Source organism: Stigmatopora argus, chromosome 16 (genome assembly GCF_051989625.1).
Source record: "Stigmatopora argus isolate UIUO_Sarg chromosome 16, RoL_Sarg_1.0, whole genome shotgun sequence".
NCBI lineage: Eukaryota > Metazoa > Chordata > Actinopteri > Syngnathiformes > Syngnathidae > Stigmatopora > Stigmatopora argus.
Window position 1 is genome coordinate 5,194,961 of NC_135402.1, and position 19,812 is coordinate 5,214,772.

Sequence of the window (19,812 nt, forward strand, 5' to 3'; positions counted from 1 at the left end):
CATTAAGAGGCATTGCTGTGTTTCTTTTAATTGAAAGGCCAGTTCAGATGAACACGCGAAGCCCAATGTTCAAAGTTAACATGCAAACGTTCCCAAAAGGACAACGCGACCGCTAATTACCGTGCAGTAAATCGGGAAGGATCCACAAGGAGAGGCCACGGCAGCACATCCCAGAGAGCCTAAATTCAGACCGCGAGCTGGCCCACGAGCTAGAGCGACATGACAGCCAACCGCCGCGATCAGTCACTCCCAATTGCACCGGGAGGCCCCTGAGTGGCCAATCGGGCCTCAATCTGCTGCTGCAGCACAATGGGGAAAGGCTGGATTGGCCCTGAACGCGAATGTGTGTGTGTGTGAGTGTGTGAGTATTGGGGGAATAACAAGGGGGGCAGAGGAAGGGCACCTTTCGAGTGGCATCTTTGACAAATGGCTCGTCCCTTTCAAGAGCAGTCAACTGTGATAGACGTCAAAATCCAATTGTGAGGGGCCAACGTGGCCTCCAGTGTTCGCTGCGATCCGCCCACGCATTCAGCACGTGCGCCCCATTACATGCACCCCATGTACAGGCCAAAGTAAAAAAAAAAGTTTCATAAAATCTCCACATACCAGTTCAAATGCCATTTTTTGGTGTGTAAAATGAGTACCCGATAAATCTCCTACTAATGAAATTTGCGATATAATGTTAAAAAATGCATCACAAAAATGTATACATTTCATTACATACTATTTTAATTCCCCGTAGATTTAAGATCATAAAATTTGCAGTTGTACAAATGGAAGAATATTATTGTTTGAAATATGACTAGTAAAATGGGAATACTTATGAACATGTGTGAATTATCTATTCACATTTTATGTGTAGTGAATAAATGTTGTGTATTATATTGTATGTTTTTGAGTCAGTCATTAATATTTAGAGCAAGAGTCAGACTTTGGATCATATGTGACTGCATGAACTGGGTATTTATGTACTGACCTCCACCAAAAGGCGCCCATATGACCCTGCGGATGGTCTTCACCCAATCCTCCATGTCATTCTGGGTGCTGGCCATAAGTAGGTAGGTCTCATGGTTGGCTGTCATCCGCTCTCTGTCTCCCCCTGTTGTAAAAATAAGTAAATAAAAAATGGTTATTAGCTCATCATTTCAAAACTGTCAAGGAATACAATTGTTGGCCTTTTATTTCATTTTGAAAAAGCATAACAATAGTGTCCGAATCCATCAAAACTTACAATTTACTGGAAAAACAAACAACAACAAAAATGGTTAAAAACATTTATCCCAATTTGAAAGAAAGTGTACGGAATCTACAGTCTGAAGTGATTTTTTCTTTAATGTACTGACCATATATAATAGCTAACACTCAACAACAATACAACAAAAACACAATGCATGAATTACTTCTCAAATGTCTGAGTAAGCACTGGTGGAATTATTTCAAATTTCAACAGTGTGTCTAATGACAATCAGGAGAACAAGTGGATTAAAAATAATATAACATTGCAAAAAGAACAATAGAGAAGATGGATTATGCACCAGCAGCATCCAATGAAGAAACTCGCAGTACCTGATGCTGAAGATATCAAGTGAGGCAATCCATAGACAGGCAAACTACAAACAGTTGGGTGTATCATCTCCATTCCTTCACTTCCGCTCCCGGTAATCCCGAGAGGGTTATTAAAGAGTGTCAACTTTTTAAGAGAGAATCCCTAATTTACGGACGGTGGCTCCGCACCGAAGACTGAGCACAGCTGAGAGGGTGTGAAAGAGAAAGGCAAGGAGGCAAGGTTTGTAGAGGGGGTTGGTGAGCACACACACAACACAAACACACACACAGCACACACACCAGCGCACGCCTCTCTTTAGCACAGTAACGGGAACAATGGGACGATCTCGGCCGCGACCCCATAAACAAACAAGGAAGGCCCATTCACACTGTGATGCTTCTCCAAACACTATCTTAAATACCATGATGTCATCGATAGACTTTCCCAGGTTTCATTCAATAATAAATCTTGTATTCTGTAACACAGTTCTAAAACAAGTTGTATTCAGTTACACTATGAAACAATTATTTTTTATCTAAACCCATCCATTTTTTTGAGTCCATTTCTGGATATAAAGTACATCTACACGATTGTGCGAAGTCCAGATGATCCATTAGAACTGGGAGGGTGGGTTGCCATCCTTCCTAGTTCAAACGGATTGGACGTCGACTCATTTCAGTTCACAGCAGAGGATAAAAAGAGGCACACGATAGGACATCTATCATTGTCAATGAAAGAGTTAACTTTTCAGTGTCCACTTTTCTCCCTGCTGAGCATAAATTCCCATCTAATAGCAGACCCCCCTTTCACCCGACCCCCCACGTGGATGGTATCAATAGTCGACAATATTGCTATCAACTATCATGTGAACATTACCAGAGTCCCCCAAGAATCTTTCTGTTGGAGAACACAGACCCCATAGAGCGACAATGGCTATCCATTACCATCTGATCCTAAATGAGTACCAAAAAGGGGGGGAACGGGCCTGCGGGGTGTCTGCTTGACTGACCCTAAAGAGTAAAAACGCAATCACGGCGCCTAAAAATGGTGAATAATTGTCTCCTCTGGCAAACATGATAGCCAAGCTTAGAATGTATACAAGTGCGGTTTGCCTACGTATGCAGCTGTGAGAGGGGGGGGTGACGGGGTCATCACGTTCAAGAGTGGTCAACGGGCTGTCCGGGCAGCATCCGTTCTGTTTTCATGCTGAGCAAATAACAGACTGTGTGTGTTCTGCCAAGGCTGCTGTAAATACACTATTATGTAAGCACAACTTCAGCAATAGGAACTGTCTGGTCGGAAGCTTGTGAGGGAATCAGATGACTACATTCAGACACTCAAAAGCGCTTGTTTGTTGATGTTTCTATGGGATTGACGGCGATCATGTTCCATAAAAATGTACACATTAAATCATTGCTAGGATTGCTACAATGTTAATGACTGACTGTTGCCTAAAAAGTGAAAGCGTGGTAGGTAATATGCAAACAAGGAAAACAAATACATTACGTACTCTAACTTTAAAATTCATACTGTTAAAAATGAAAACGCTTAATGGGGAAAAAGACTATTTTTGGTTATTTTAAAAAAAGTTATAGACATCACATTTTGGGTCATTGTATGTCATTAATGATTTTTTGGTACATTTTTCTACAATAAAGAATATTATAAATGAATGTATTGTTATTAAAAACAAAACTAAAAATAGAGATACAGTCTCACTGTGACTCGCATAACAGTTATTTCTTTGGCTATTTGTGTCTTTTTTAGGACACAGTGAAACTGTCACCACTATTAATTCAACAAAAATGTCAGCACCCAGGCTTGCAAGAAGCAGAAACAAGCAGTTGAGTTACTCACTAATATTAGTTAATATCACCTTTCAGCACTTGTGACTGCCCGGGGGCCAATGAACACCTGTACTGCTCAAAGGCGAAATTGAGCCCTTTTTGGAAGCCTTTTGAAGCCTTTTTCAAGTGGAAACCCCAAAGCCCTTGATTTATTGCGACAAATTGCAGTACAAAAGCACAACACTCGGGCTCTCCTCTAGGGAAATCAGAAAAAGAATTGCTGGATGATCAATTTCACAGTTTTGTTGATAAATGCCAAACTCAGGCGATGTGTTTTGGGATTGTAGATCAACATCCCTTTCATCCACTGGCTTGATTTCATTTACTAAAGAACCTGTCAGCAAGGCACATTATTGTGATAGAAAGAGATATAAATCTGACGTTCATTACTCAACAGGCTCCATCACTTTATATTGCCACGTAGTGACTGACACATGGATTACGCTGAAGCTCCGCACGCATCCTCGTCGTTTTCTTTGACAAAGCTGACCAAAAGTGTTGTTGGCTGGATCCGAGCGTTAAAAAAAAGGGTCAATGTGGGGTTATAATCAGGATACAGACACTAATGACAACAAAAATGCTAGCGCTTGTGTCGGGCAGCCAAAATGGGCGTTGGACTCCAGCAACAGTTGACTTTTAAGGTCATGTGTTTTAGATGTGGAAAGGAGGAAAGTACGCCAGCTGGATGGCTGTTTTTCTCGCTTTTTTTATACTTGGGATGAATTTTTATTCCTTCGGGTTAGACTTCTAAAAGCTACATACTTGGATTTCACATGTGCGGTTTAGGACCTTATAGTTGTAAACTTCTGTGATGAGAAACTTCTCCTTATGTTATTTTAAAGTACAAAATGCATAGAAACAAATGAAAGACTTCATAAACAACTGTGCAGACAACTCACACCTCAACAGAGGAAACCCCCAGGGCAGTTTGCTTAACCGATTGATGTTCATGATGTACACCAGAGTCCACTTCCCTGACATTGAAATAATGTCCAAATAATGTTTGGAATTTTGCAGAGAACCTGGGGCTCCGCAACGACACAGGAATTCTCAAATTACGGCAAGTTTGTATATGAAAGTGAAGCCTGATGATGTGTCACTGAACACAATCACCTTGAGCAAGGCACTAGCTGTGTGTAAAAGTACAATCTAGAATGACCCGCTATAAACCAAGATAGGGCTATAAGACTTTTCTGTTTCAGTTTTCTCATCAAACCACCATTCAATGTATCAAAGCTGTCAACATTACACAGAAAAGGCAACTCCACTGACAATTATCTATATTTCCACAATACAACCTTTGCAGATGTCTGCTGCAGGGAGGCCATTGACATCCCAGTGGGACAATTACAAAACTGATGCATTAAAGATGCAAACCTGCAATAAAATCAAGCTATAGAATTAACCATTTCCAGACATAACCTGGAGGAGAAAGTATCAAAAACTGTTTTAAGATAAGAACACCACAGAATCTCCGAAACCGCCCTCAGAGATGGCACGACGCCTTCCGCTCATCAGTCTGCTTCTAACTTTAAATAGTCCAAAGTCTAATTATATGAGCAATAAAACAGCCTCAGCTGGATGTAAAACTGTCTGCGGGCATAACTCAAAAAGACAGACCTGAGTTGCAGTTAAAGTCCATGGGCTGCAGACATGGACGAGGCCCGTCGCTGCAGTTTCTGACCCCCGGCCGGTCGGTCGCACTTCTTCATCGGATCCTGTCCTGGACCACAAATGGACCCAAAGCCTTCCGTCCCCACCAGAAAACTCACACTGCTTCCTTTCCTTGCAAATTGACGTCTTCAAACTTCATTGCAGCGCTCTGCTTCCTCAAGGTCAGGCTGAGGGTTAGTCTGCCTTCCCCTCAGGAAGTCATTCCTTCCACCAGAAACTTTTTTTTCTGTCCCGAGAGCGGAGAGAATGAACGAAAGTGCCGTACGTCGCTGGTCTCTGCGAGAAGTTGAAGGGGCGGGGAGGCTGGAAGCCGGTGCGGGGAAAGAGGAGGGTGGGAACGAGGGCTGCAGGGAGGGAGTCATGTCGTAAATCAAATAGCCCTCCCCAAAGTGCAGACCTGTAAGTCTGGCAGGCCAAGAGCAGGCATTTGGCCAAATGACTCATCCGCTGTGCTCTATAAATACAGACATGTGGGGTTCCGAAGCTGCAGCTTCTGCTACCGGCGGAAGAAATTGAGCTTTCTTGCTCTCGGAGGAATCCTCTGGGTGACCTACTTACCCCTTTTTCAATTTCCTCGAACACCCTTCGTCACCTTCGTCTGGCCTTCAGAGATGTTCCCATTTAAGAGAAATACAGTGTAGCGCAGACCTCCGCCAAGGACCAATCATAATTTGGATTGACACCAAATTGGAGATATGTACTAATATCCTTCATATGACTGACTTCTGCGTTTAACTTATTGATGACGACAGAAAAAAACGGAGTTGCTTTTAAAAACTTGGTCAAAGTAGGTTTTACAGCCCCAAAATTAAGGAAACATTAAAAACCTTTGCATGGCTTAACCTGCTTTAACGCCATTTATTCATTCATTTTCACAAAGTAACTCATTTTCTGCCATTCCCAGCACTATTTGTCCAGTGACAGCGATTATTTGACCATGACAGGTTGTTTGGGTTGTGATTAGTGCAATACTACCACTAACAAACCTTGATGAAACATTTCATTTTCCCTTAGGGCACATGTGTCAAAGTGGCAGCCCGCGGGCCAAATCTGGCCCACCGCATCATTTTGTGTGGCCCGAGAAAGTAAATGATGAGTGCCAACTTTCTGTTTTATGATGAAATTCAAACGAAGATTGTAGATTATTTCCTGTGTTTCCTCATTTTAAATCAATAATTGCAAACAATTTGTACTAATTTGAATGTCCAAAAATGATCTATCGAGTAGCACGATCGAGAAAGCTGTCAATTTATTAATCGATTAATTTTGGCAGCCTAGTTGGAAGACATAACGGCCCTCCGGATGTAATCAAAACTACCACATAGCCCGCGACAAAAAATGAGTTTGACACCCTTGCCTTAGGGGGTGAAATACCAACAACAACCAACGACAAAACGGAGACTGTCCCTAAAGCAAACCAACATTTTTCACACAACCCTCTAACAAACAACAACCAAAAAAACAACCTCCTCATTAGTATTAATACTGTTGGCATTCGGACGTAAAAAGGAAACAGGGAGACGTCCAAATATTTATGTAGTGAGTTTACATATCGTCGGTGTAAACATTCAAGTGTCAGAGAAACATACCCAGATATGCGGGTGCAGTAAAAATGTGGAGGGGGAATACAGAGAGGGTCAAAGTATGAGGGGAACTGTCAAGACCTATTAAAACATTTTAAATCTGGATGAAAAATAGCATTAAAAATATACATGAACAGATATGTTCAGCTTTTCCAATCAGTGTCCTCTGTTCTGTAAACAAATCAAGCAATAGTAAGTGGAAACATACAAACATTACTAATAGCAGAGCAAAGTGAGGAAATATATTATTTTTTTAGCAGTTTAATGAATGACAGGTTGTGAGTGAGCGTATATTAATAAGACTGCAATAGAGTATACTATAATTACATGTGTGATGAAGTTAACTAGAAGCCATGTCTGCTTTGTTAATCAGTAGCGGCTGATGCTACAAAACTGTTGCCGCCAGATATACTGTATGTCTGAATCCTCCCCCAGAATGCCGGCTTGTAAATTTCATTCGTGCACCACACACATCTATACGAGAAAACATTCCACCCCCAAAATCAACTTCACAACTTGTCACCTTGGCTCATATTCAGCCTTCTGGATTTACAACTTGCTAATTAAATCCCTTCATCACTCCGTCTTCCTGCAAACACGTAGTTGCTGACTCCCAAAATGCTTGTGTATACTTGTACTGTATGCAAACGTGTACTATATGGATTGGTATGTTATAAATTTACTGTAGGACATGGAATGCTGTCTTTAAGATTAATGCATACAATCTTTCATCGTCACTGACTACTGTACAGTATGTCTGCATGTAGTTCTGGGTTTGAAGTGGCTTGCCTTAAAATATATGTAATCATATTGAAACATTTTTCTAAGCTTACCACACAGTGATCTGGGCAGGAGATAATAAGTGCATGCAGACTTTCTAGGAAAATATGAAATTTTGCTTATTTGAGTGTGTCCAATCTTATAAATAAAATTCAGTGGTGGCATGTGAGCTATTTAAAGTGACTTATTTATTCATCCATACTTGTGGTGTGACACTGAAACGTCCGTGGCACACACTGATTGATATGCTTGACTGATTACAACACTGGGACTTTAATCCATTACTCTGAGCTGGACACATTTTATTACCCAGGAAGAGTTTCTAACGTGATTGAATTGTAAAAATCAAAGCATTTGCCATAGGGATACGAGAGGATGTTCCTGAAAATAAACATGGAAAATGTTGTTGTCTTCCTAAATAAACCAAGTACAGTCATTAGCTAGTTTGTGTATTCTACACTTGCATTAAAAATGCAAAAACCCTCTTTTGTGGACTCTTTCAGTAAGGATTTGCTTTTCTTTAATTCTCAAGGTCAAATTAGTAGTACCAAATCTGTCCACAGAGCGACACCCTAGGCTTTACTTCCCCCTTTACTGAATCACTCCAACACAGGCCACAACTCTGAGAAAATGATGCTTATTACTTACTTACTTTGACCGACCTATAAGTTGGAACGAACACTCTGAGGGGACTTGTAACTTTCCAACCTCTCCCTGTAAACAGATTTTTACTGCTCGCCTACGCACAGCAATGTGCCCCACAAAGGCCTCTCATGGATCGAGGAATGGGAAAGGAATGGCGAGGAGGGTTTGGGGGTGCTTTGGGACACAGTGAACTCACAGGCACAAATTAAAAAAAAATACTTATCGTCAAACACAACAGGGAAAAGTTCCTTTTTTGATGAATCGCATCTTGGGATTTGCATTTGGATATTGACTAAACATGGCCAAATAATGGAAAATGTATGTTATTTTTTTAACCATCAACTTTGTAATGAGACAACCAGGTAAATTTATGTTATCTATAGTGGAGCTAAAAAAATACTGTCATGCAAACTCATGCAAATGCACAGATGGATGAAAATAGCCACACTATTTGATGTTTAACAGTGTCACTGGCAAATAAAGAGTTAAAATGATAGATAAAACTGCCACTGGTTCGTGTTTTCTCAAGTTCAGAGATACCTGACATTCCTAGATGGATGAACTAGATAAAATGACTGACTAGCCCCAATGCTCCTCAGCAGACAGTTTCAGTGGGGGACTCAGATACATTACATTTATGCACCAAGATGGATCCAATCATGCCTCTTTAACACCGAGAGTTCACCTGTGACAGAGCCTAGTCAAGCCAGCGTGTCATTAAGGCACCCAACAGTTAGGTCAATGTATAAAATACTTAAGCTTTAAATACTTGACATACCTTGACAAAGGATTTCAACATGACAAGATGAGAGAAGTTAGTGTCGAGTGTAAAATATCACTTCTGTTTTAGCGATATTCCATTACACATAGGTGAGGGCTATTATAGATTTGACTCACTTTCACTGTTGTTCAGACACTGCAAAAATGCTAAAAAGAGTTCCAACAGCACCTTTGTCGGTAGCACAAAAATGGCCAAAAATGACTACTGAACAACCTTTCCAACAATTTTTTGAAAATTGATTTCATGGGTTGGAGAAAAAGCATTTGGAATAAGATGTGTGTCAAGTTTGGTATTATGTAAAGATAATGTAAACATTCAATGTCTTTCCCCTTCAGATCAACATCTGGCTAACGTGTTCCAACATGAATAGAATGTCACAGTTGCCCCGGATGCCCCGCAGACAGTTACCGACGGGATTGACTCTTCAATTGGAATATAATCAAAATATTTGTTTCATGGGAACCCCGTTATCCTGCCTTGAACTGTGCACGTATTCAACACATAACCAGAAGTAGAGAAAAGATTAGAGAAATATGCACAGTGGGAACAAAAGTATGTGCAGGTGCATTTCCTAAACTTTTTCGAAACTTTGCTAAAAGAGACAGAAATTCAGAGCCGAGTGATTCCAGCCCTAAGGCGACATCAGGCTGCCAGACAACAGACGTCTCTGTACGACTTTCTCCCTTTTCCTCGGAAAGTCATCAACATACACCCCCGCCGCCCTCATCACTTCCAGCTCTGTGTTCAGCACGGCAGCAGAGCAGTGGAATAAATGTGTTGTGCATTTTCCTTTCGTTCCCACTTCTCTAAGACTTCTTTATTCACCTCCTCATAACAAGACGTATTTTCCGGATTTGGAATGGCGTAAACAGCCGTGGGTAGTTTGCTGAGGGAGGAGGAACTGAAAGTGGGCACGCAATGCAAAAAAAACAAAAAACTGAATCATCAAAAATACTACATGACACCAGAGGCGGGGCTAACAGACAGGCTTGTGGCCCTTGCTAGTAAAAGGGCCCCAAAAGACTGCCAAATTGTACAAGAATTGGCAATTTGAAATGACACCCTTGTGGGACTCCACCCAAATTTAGGTTTATTTTGTTTGGTGTCATTCATTCATCAAATTAAATGTTATTCTTTTGAAATATGCCTACCAACTTTATCTTTCTTCCAATGTCATCTTACACATTATTCACTTATTTATTGTGAATTCATCCCCAGGGATTTATTGCTTGGAGCCCTTAGTGACCCCTGCAAGGCCACTGCATGACACATCGGAATGATGGGGCTTAATCTCATTCTTGTCTTGCTTATTGGCTCGTTCTGACTGACATGTTCAATGTACCATGGCACCAAGGTGGTATTGTGCTGGGTAAAACGGTCAGGTTTCAGAAAGGTATGAAATTCAGAGGCCACAAAATTCAATAAGCACCATGGAAGACAGAATTGAGGCTGACGATGTCCGTTTTTTTGCTGGTTTGTTGAGTTATATCCTCAGTAGCTTTCTCACAATGTTTAAAGCATGTGTCTAACAGTACTGGTCACAAAGATTTTAGGTGTGGCCTTGTGCAGTTTCACTTCTCTTACCAAAAGCAATAAACAGAGTAGAAACACAGAAAACTGAGAATTTAAAGGTTTGAAGAAGACATTGTTGCCCATACTATAAAGCAAAATGACTTATTGTTTTGTTAAATAAAAAATAAAAAACTACCTATCCTTTATAATAACATTTTATACAATGGAAAATATGTTTTAATCATTTGCTGCCAAGCCCTCCCAGTCAAAATAATGATGACATTCCCTGATCTAAACCCTTGCAAAGTTGACCCAATGATTTTTGGCTTGAAAAACAGCACTCTTTGTTTGAGGAAATGTAGCAATACTAGGACAGGGATGTGAAGTTTAACACTTGACACTCACTTCTCCCACACTGTTGTCCTGAAATCTATAGGACAGTCGAGCATAACATTATGTGTTCTTCTGAGTGACAAAAGATGGCTCTTTATTCAACCGGTATTTGCAATTCAAATATTCTGTCTATCCTATTTAGCTGGGATATCTGTATACTGGACAAAAGGAGACCTTGTCCATTTGTCAATAAATGCAATCTTTAACCAATTTTATAAAATGACTTGGATGGTTTTGTCCTACCTGGAATGACCTCAAAGAGATATTTTCCTGCTTCATCGCCGCTGCTTGGATGCTCTATAACTTTGTTGCCAGGTAGGAAAATGGCTCCCTGCGGAAGAAGAACAAAACAGAACTTTTCAATCCCACGCTGTGAGTGTTTTCAACCCAAACAGTCAGGATTAAGTTCTGGTCTACTTTATAGTCATTTGGACTGAAGTGTGAGTTGTTTAAAGACTCCGTGGTGTCAAATAGATAGAGGTCATTAGCAGGGTTCATGGTAATGCAGACAAGCTGTGGGTCAGTGACAGCATTAATGGGATCAGAGGGGAGGCAGAGTTTCAGACACTTTAATAGGCTGTAACTGTGACAACAAGGAAGTGGTGGAAATTGTACCTGAGGTTACAGATGAGGTGAATTTAGAATAAAGGGCCTGTAAAGGGGTTAGGGGAGAAGTGGTAGGTTTCATGTAGCCCGTCATCTACAAAAATGAGCTGATGAACAGAAGTGATGTTTTTTTGCATTTAACTTTCATCGTGGCTGCTCTGTTAACAAGCAGGAATCAAGAGATGGCTTCAATGCATTCACGAGTGTGTCTTTGAGTCCTAGTTTAGCTATAGTTTTAAACCACAGTGCCCACTGAAATCCTCCGTGGTGGCCTTTTGTTCACGGATTTTAAGCCGGACCACGAAGACCAAGCTTTTATTTTAAATGTCTGTATATTGTTCCAAAGTTGGGAACAGTCATTTAAAGGGGAATGTTGTAATGACAATGTCCCGAAATACAAATGCGGGAGACAAAACTTGTGTTTAAGGGATGTTCTGTATTGTAACGTGGGAATTTTGGGAGGATAAGTGCGAAATGAATCTGGCTGAGTCATCCCAAAGAAGGAATTATTTTCTTACGAATCCTTAAATATCCATAACATGTTAGGAAAATAGCCACACGAAACCAAGATTATCAGGATGAAAAAAAATGACGCGTCAGACATTCTACAGTATAATATTGACTTGGATGATATGGCTAATGTTACACCTACTTTGGGATATGTTTTCAGGATGTAGTCCCGCCAAGGACATTTTTTTAATTACAAGTTGCAAACAGAAACGTATTACTAGGCGTGCTTGAAATGCGAGTCATTGGTAATTAGTTACTGGCTGGTTGATCGCCACTAAGGGCCTTTACTTCCACTAATTACTGGTGTCCAAACTCAGTGGTGTTGCAGTGTCAGGAAGTCAAACCCACTGGGAGCTCTGGAGATGTCAGTGAGTCGCTGATTTTCCCGTAAATAGTCCTTGGCAAAGTAGTACTCAAAATGTGGTCAAAGAGTGTTTCTCCTTTAGTTGTCATTGACTGTCAGAACTCAGAATGCAAAAGGGGTAATGATGAGTTTTGGTCCAATATTCTTGTGCACTGTGGAAAGTGAAAATCCTTGTATTCATCCCTTTTTAAAGAAAATGTGTCTTTGATGTATTTAATGAGACCTCTTTGAGTGCCTTATGTCGCTCAGTGTCTTATTTAACCTTGTTAAAAGTAGAGAAGAAAATAAACTCATTAAGTCTTAGAGTGCTCTTTTGACTTTACTGTTTTATGGATTCACTTCGTTGTAAGGCCAATGTAGGATAAAAGAGGGTTCGACACAGGTGTCTTTGCAGAAGACAAGATGCTCGCTCAAGCAGAGAGAAATTTCAAAGGATAAAGGATAAGTAGCAAGATATTGTAGGATTTTGGCTAAAGAAATAGTAGGTGGGTGGTTGGCACTTTAAAATCCAAAGGGAGAAAAAGTCCTGATTGAAAATCCGTAACAGGATTAGAAGTAAAAAACAAGATCTGTGGGAAAAAAAGGTTACAATTCAGAAGAAAGCAACTGTTCAAAGATTCCATTAGCTGAGCTGTTCCTACCCGAGCCCATGAAAATTTATTTAGAAAACAGAACACGAGGGAATCTGAGTCATAGTTTATGGGATGCGGAGACCTTTTTACAGTGGTGAAAGTCTGCATTTGGGCTACGTGCGTGGAATAATGCGGAAATAAAATGTAAGTCTGTGCGCTTATGCAAACTGATGCGATGATGGATCAAGTGGCACCTTGCCATGTCATACACCCTGACATTGTATTAATGGGACCCTATGTTGTAGTATCCACTGATGACAAGCTCACTGAAGGTCGAAAAGTGGTTTTATCATTTCGTTGTGCAACACAGAATAGCATTGAGTGCAGCAAAATGTCAAGGTCAATCAGAAGATTTTCGCCACACGAGACACTGTCGTGTTGTGTTGTCTTTTCAATTGAAATGTATAATTTAACTAACTTATTTCATAACAGTAGGGCAATTCATTGGTGAGAACACACTACAATATTTTATATGCAATCATCCGGGCAGCTGATAAAAGCTACCATTGTTTATGCCCTGCATACGATGAAATTTGAGTGTAAGTGACGCCAATTCGGCGGACGAGTGAGGGCAGGCAGATGGCATGTTGATGCTAAACCCACACGTGCCGTTGCCCTACGCATGCTTGTGACCTCGCGCTTCCATCAGACTGCCATTCTTGGGATTCCTCGCGTTGCTCTGAGAGGTTTGGCTGAGTATGCGGGACACTACACGACCCCTTGCAGTGACAATGGCTTCTCGCCATTTGTTATTGTCAAACACCTGAGTGCTATGGGTGATTCCCCAAGTCACGTCAGTGCGTAGACTGTTAGTCATTGTTTATCTTTAGGTCGTGAGTCTATACCCAACAAGATTATGTAAAAGCTGCAACACCAGTTTTGGCATGAAAAAAAATATTGCTTTGTGATTGATGGATTGGTGATCAGCATGGCGTCAAGACAGGTAACTATATACATAGCTAGATACTAAATATGGCTTATGCTCTTGCATCAGTCAAAGAAGCATGTCAAGAAAAAGTTTTGTTGAAATAAGCAAGTGGAAAGAAGTATCGAGTCTTTTCTTTTCACATTTTGCTTTGTTACAAAAACCAAAAACAAGCTGTCTGTTTCGGTGTTCAGTCTTTGCATGCTTGCTGAAAGTGGCTGCCTAGTTACAGTCACTAAAGAGATTGCCTCGCTGCTGTCTGTGTGAGTAACTGGGCTCTTGGCTCAAAAATTCACTGATAGTCCAACAATCGTTTGAATGCGAGTCTGAGACACGACCTCGCACAAAATGTTTTATAGCTCACGTATTTGAAAGCAGCTAATTTCAGCAGCATCCTCTACAAGTGCGATTCATGCCAATGGCAATGCCATGCAATTTATTCCTATTAGAATGCCACATGACACTCTCACTCTGAAGCAATACCCATTCCGATCTGAAACACCAGATGTTTAAAGAAGCAAACTAAGAACCAGACTGCCTGAATTATTGAGTTAGCGACCATACCAGGGATTTGCTCTCGTCCTCGTCCTTGTAATAGATGAGCTGGTCACCTCGCAGGACAAACCAGCGGCTGTGCCACGTCTTGACGAAACCACCTTGCTTCCTTAGCCACCCACACCTGATGACACCGTTCCTCCCATGGTGGTCCTCTGCATTGGTCTGACACCCGCTTTGCTGGGGTCCGCCGTGGGACTGATCGTCCATCACAGCAACTGTAACCTGCCGAGAATCCATCATACGTAAATATGAGTGACAGAAGGTGAAAACATCCCCAGAAAGTACATTTCTGATACATCCCACAAACATTTGATCACTTTGTGTTTCTAGACTCATTTAGTCAAAGTTCCAAATCTCTCACGCTCATTTTAAATCAACACATTGTTGCATTTATTTAGCGAAACCTGCTGAAAGTCTGCTGACATCGGCATTAAAGTCTCTGTGACTGCGGCTGAGCTGCATTTGGGGAGCGTCCAAGCAAACCACAAGGCCAGATGACGACCAGATGCAGAAGCCCAGCAGTGCTTTCAAATTGCAGTGGAACAAGTGGAGCAAATAAAAAGACAAATGCAATAATATTAAAAGTGCAGTATTGGTTGCTGTGGTAACGACCAAACCAAAGCGTGATATTTTTTTCCCATCTAATGAATGTTAATAGCATCCTGCTGACGGAAAAGAAGAAAATCAAATACGAGGAACTTTTTTTTAATTAACTGGGAAAAAGGAATATACTATGCTTGAAAAAAGTAAAAAAATAGCGTACAAAAGATCTCACATATAAATGTATTCAATGTTGACATTGGGCACTTACTGTGTCTTGAAAAAGCTTGTAATTTCAAAATTATTTCCACAAGATTATGCTTTAAAGTATTTGAATTATTAAATAAAGACATGACTAAAAATGCATTGCTCGCATCTGCAATAGTAAATTATATGCTAAATTTGGGGCTTTTTTTCCAGAACAAAAATATCCTTTAAAAAAAAAGAAAAGGCTTGTATGAAATTAAATACACTGTGGCAACACTACCAAAACACTATTTGTCATTTATGACGTTTAGAATAACAAAAAACATGTTGTTGTTTTTGCTAAAGATGGATCTGAATCAAAAACGCAACATACATTCCAAGGACTCCAGTAAAATGTCAAATACAAGTCGCAAAGCTCTCCTATTTCTTGTAAAAGATTTATGATTCAGATTACAAGGGCTCTTCCTGGTAATAGATTTATCAATCAGAACACAATGCGACACATCTCTTTGCTGAATTATTTATCAAAGTCACAGGCTTTTCTTTCTGCGAATATTTATGCTTGAAAAAGATCCTGGTGGTTTAAACAGTATTTTTTCTAAAACCGCTCATAAGTGAAAATGTGACAAAAAGGAAGAATGGAATGTGTGACCACAGGAAGTTGCTGTGAGGAGGGAAAGTTGTATACAAAAAAGCCTTTTCCAGACCATGAGGTTGAAGGTGCAATTTGAAAGGGGCTAATTTGGACTCAATTTAGCTTCGTGCAGTGGGCTCTTCCGTCACGTCTCGTTTCTTGAGAGAAGATGACTGTGAGACAGTTTGTGTTCAGCAGAGTCTGGTCTACACTCAGCTGTGGTGAGGAAAATGCAACGAGCCCTTTGACATTCCAAAAGGTCTCGTTTGAGGAAGAAAAGGCCCACACATGCTGCCCTATAAACTGTCCAAAACAAGCACTGCACATACATTGCAGTACATACAAAGATGTTGATTCACATTGAGCACTGGCACCTATCCAAGTTGACTAATGGCAGTTTTACATTTAAGAAAAAATCAATTTCTTCCTTATATATTCATTCCCACCACTAACCTGTACATAGGAGACAGAGGTGTCAAATTTGGAGTCAATTCAAATAAGAATAGTTTGGCTCAAGGTCACTTAATAGCAAAACCTGTATTGGAAACATTGCTTGCCAGTGCTGTAACCCCTTCAAATATCCCTCCTCCCACTTTGGAGTCTTGCACATAGGGCCCCTGTGACCCACATGTGTTAAAGACAAATATAACCCCCGGTTACCAAAGCTGCAAGCTTGGAGAACAGTTTGCTCCTCCTGGGTTAGAGAGAAGGCAGTTCTTCTCAGAGGATGTAAAAGAGGAACTGGCTCGGTGTGGAATTATCGCACAAGTAACGCCACCTCGGTCAGCACAGACAATTAGATTCTTGCATGATTTAACGTCCGATGGGAGAACTTATTATGGATTTATCGTGTTGGTCTGAGATCAGTCACTACAACCCACGCTGTGAGTCACCGCGTGATTGCAAACAGCACACGATGTGATGTGAGAACTCATAAGGTTTGAGTCTTTTCGGGGATAAATGTTAGCTTGTGTGATGAATCACATGTGGCTCCCCCGCCATAGTCTAAGAGACAGATGTTTTTTTGTAATGATGCAAGCAATCACTACTCTACTACGATTAGGTCTCTGGCCACAAAAACGAGTATTGAAAACATCCTAGAGAGTAAAATGTATAATTATATCTAGATCCCAGATTGTGTGTAAATAGTTAGAAGGCAAACTATGGAGCAATACTCCCAAAATTCAAATAGCACTACAAGTCTTCAAAATGTCAACAATAAAGAAAGTGGAAGAAAGTTATGGCAGAACTTGCAGCTGCCATTGATGAGGCAGAGGTCTCCGAGTCAGGTCAAGCTCAAAATACTTGCCATTGCCACAAACGACTTTGCTAACTATCAAACGACCCAACACAGATATCTGATCAAAAAGGCATTGGTCACATTTGTAACATTATCTTCCTCAAGGAAAAATGTAGCAACAAAACTACCACAAAAAAAGGTTCAAAAATAGTTACTTGTTCGATATGTTCCACACACCTAATCCCGGTTTCCAACTTTGCCGCAGTTTCCGTGACCTGGCTAATAAACAGCTATCGCGGACCCCGGAACAGCCGAGTACAGCAGCTGACGCGGGCAACCCGATCCTGCAGCTTTCTAGCAGCAACTTGTAAGCACTGCACGCATATTCCGGGCACTGCGGGGTCACCACGTCGCATGTACCTTTCTTTTTTTTGTGAACATGCAGGGTAAAATGATTGACATAGGGTCTTATTGGGCCTATATAACTCTTATAACAAACCATTTTGATGAAAGCGACCAGGAAAATGCCCTGGGAAATTGCTAATTGCCAGGGAAAACGTGCCAGGTTTGTTTTACTGACTCCCAGCAGGCCCACCCACACCCAGGCAAGACAAATGAAAAAGTCTCACTTGCTGTGAAAATTGTTGTATAGTCGTTTTAGTGTACATTTCACATAACAATGGGTATGTGGATAAAGAACAGACGCCCAATTAAGAAAGTTAAAGATGACCAATTGAGAGAGATTATTAGACCGGCATGAGGAAATCTCTTTGTAATCCACCCTCAAGAGGAATCAGTGTCAAGAATACATACTTTGGATGACTAGACAGTTCAGTGGAGGAACATCATTGAAAAAGGACTCGCACTCTCAAACACGCTCTGGAATCTTAGTATTTTTTAATATAAACACAAATGTTTGTGTTTCATTATTAATGAGTTCCATGACTTTACTATTTGTTTACAAGTTTTGGTTGGATAGAAAAATGAATCATGATGATGATTTATAAATCATGATGGAGCATAATTTCCCTAATAGAAATAGAAACATGTTCTATTCCAGAGCAGCAATGGTCTCACGTCATCAAGTGACTCCAGTAGATCGGGCTATTTTGGTGGAGGTATTCACACGTATGAGCATAAGGACTATGAAAGAAACCTTCATAAATGCACTTTTGGGAGTTTTCTGAGCTTTTGAACTGTCAAAAAGAGGCTATCAAACTTCTTTTGGCTCAGTCTATATGATATCTGGAAAGAGTTTAGGTACAACTGTTGTACATTTCTTGTCCACCAATTAATAATGGACAGACGAAAGTCATCATAAAGCTATGCTCTATACTTTTTGAAATGTTGCTATGTCAGCACTTCCACTACAATTGGGTCATGTTGGTGAGCAGGTTGCCCGTTTTTTTGCCTGTTGTAACCACATTTCTTCATGCTAGGATGCCACTGTTGTGAAAAGGCCTGGAGGCTTGAGCACCCCTGTGATCCTCATGAGGATAAGGGGAAGGGATATTGAATGAATCATGATAAATACATTAAATCATTGAATGATTTGGTTGATTTTATTCAAATTATTAACACTACTAAAAATGGTTCTACTGTATACATACATCTAAATATAGTTACTATACTATATCATTTACATTTGTAGTTCAACCAATTGCATTAATTATTATTAATTTTTTGTGTTTTTATTTTAAAGCATAAATGAGCGCTACCCAAATTGTCTAATACATTACATAAATATAACTTGCAAAAAATCATTTATACTTTTTGTCAATACAATGATAATATAGAAAGAATCACAAAAAAATAATAACACAAATTGTCAAAATAAATTTTAAAATGTTATTGATGATTGAATCACAGTTGATTGTACCCCATAAAAATCTGCCTAGCAACAAATGGCTATAAAACATTTGACTTTGTAAAATTAAAAAAAAGTCTTTACAATCAAAGTTGTGTTCCCTTCCTTAACAATCTAGCTCTCATTGTGATGCATTGCAGTCTAAACTACAACCACAATAATTATTATGCCATACCTCCAAAATGAATGATGATTATGTTTGCTAGGCATCTGAATAAAATGTCTACCTTTATTACTCCCACACTAAAAGAGGAATGACACACCACTGAATCCCCTCAATAAAAACAGAGCATATCACTCACCTATCTGATAACCAACCAGGTGTCGCTCTCCAAATAAATCCAGTGCGGAATGACAGCCGGTGACAAGAAGATAAGCGGAAGAAGGGGGAGGAAAAAGAAAATGGAGATGATGTTCAATAGCCTACAGTTGTCGAGTTGCCTAGACTCACTGTGTGGAGTAATGTGTCCACAAGTTCAACTCTCACAACGAGTGCATGCTGAACCACTCTCTCTCTCTCTCCAAGAGGAGGAGTTCACTCTTACACACACATGTACACACTCACACACTCACACTGCGGCCTGACACTTGTGTAATCCTGACATCAGCATCCAAAGGCAATAGTCTATTTTCTTAAAATAAGCAACTTTGGGGCAATATAATGTCATTCTTAAATTCAACTTGCATATCTTTTGTGGTCATCTTAGAAATCAATATAAAGTAAAGGTATGCAGCGAAGCCAACATTTATTGGATGACCTCGTGGACACTTTGGTGTGAGTTTGCTGAATACACAGAAAAGGGAAGAGGACATATTTTGTTTACTCGTGATCTGTCTGAATAAAAGCGCATGTAAACTGTCCATATTATTTTAGTAGGCAATGTTAAAAAGCTTGATTGGCAATTATTAGACCAGTGCAGTCTAATTAGGTCTGAGAAACAGGTCTAAGTTGTTGGAATTTGCCACAC

The 19,812-nt window shown here is 40.2% G+C and overlaps 1 protein-coding gene across 4 annotated transcripts in view; it reads right to left on the reverse strand.

Moving 5' to 3' along the window:
- arhgap24 (Rho GTPase activating protein 24) overlaps window positions 1-19,597 on the reverse strand; it is a 26,741-nt gene extending 7,144 nt beyond the window's left edge. For 2 of the 4 annotated variants that reach the window (XM_077622072.1, XM_077622071.1), the window contains exons 1-4: window positions 19,147-19,597; window positions 14,363-14,578; window positions 11,005-11,092; window positions 977-1,099 (exon numbers count right to left, since the gene is read on the reverse strand). In XM_077622072.1, coding sequence (XP_077478198.1) covers window positions 977-1,099; window positions 11,005-11,092; window positions 14,363-14,563 — 412 coding nt within the window. In that variant the 5' untranslated portion in view covers window positions 14,564-14,578; window positions 19,147-19,597. Of the gene's footprint in view, window positions 1-120; window positions 634-976; window positions 1,100-1,566; window positions 1,759-11,004; window positions 11,093-14,362; window positions 14,579-19,146 lie in introns of those variants that run through there. The other 2 variants (XM_077622073.1, XM_077622074.1) reach the window with 2 other exon arrangements.
- Between the last annotated feature and the right edge of the window lie 215 nt (window positions 19,598-19,812).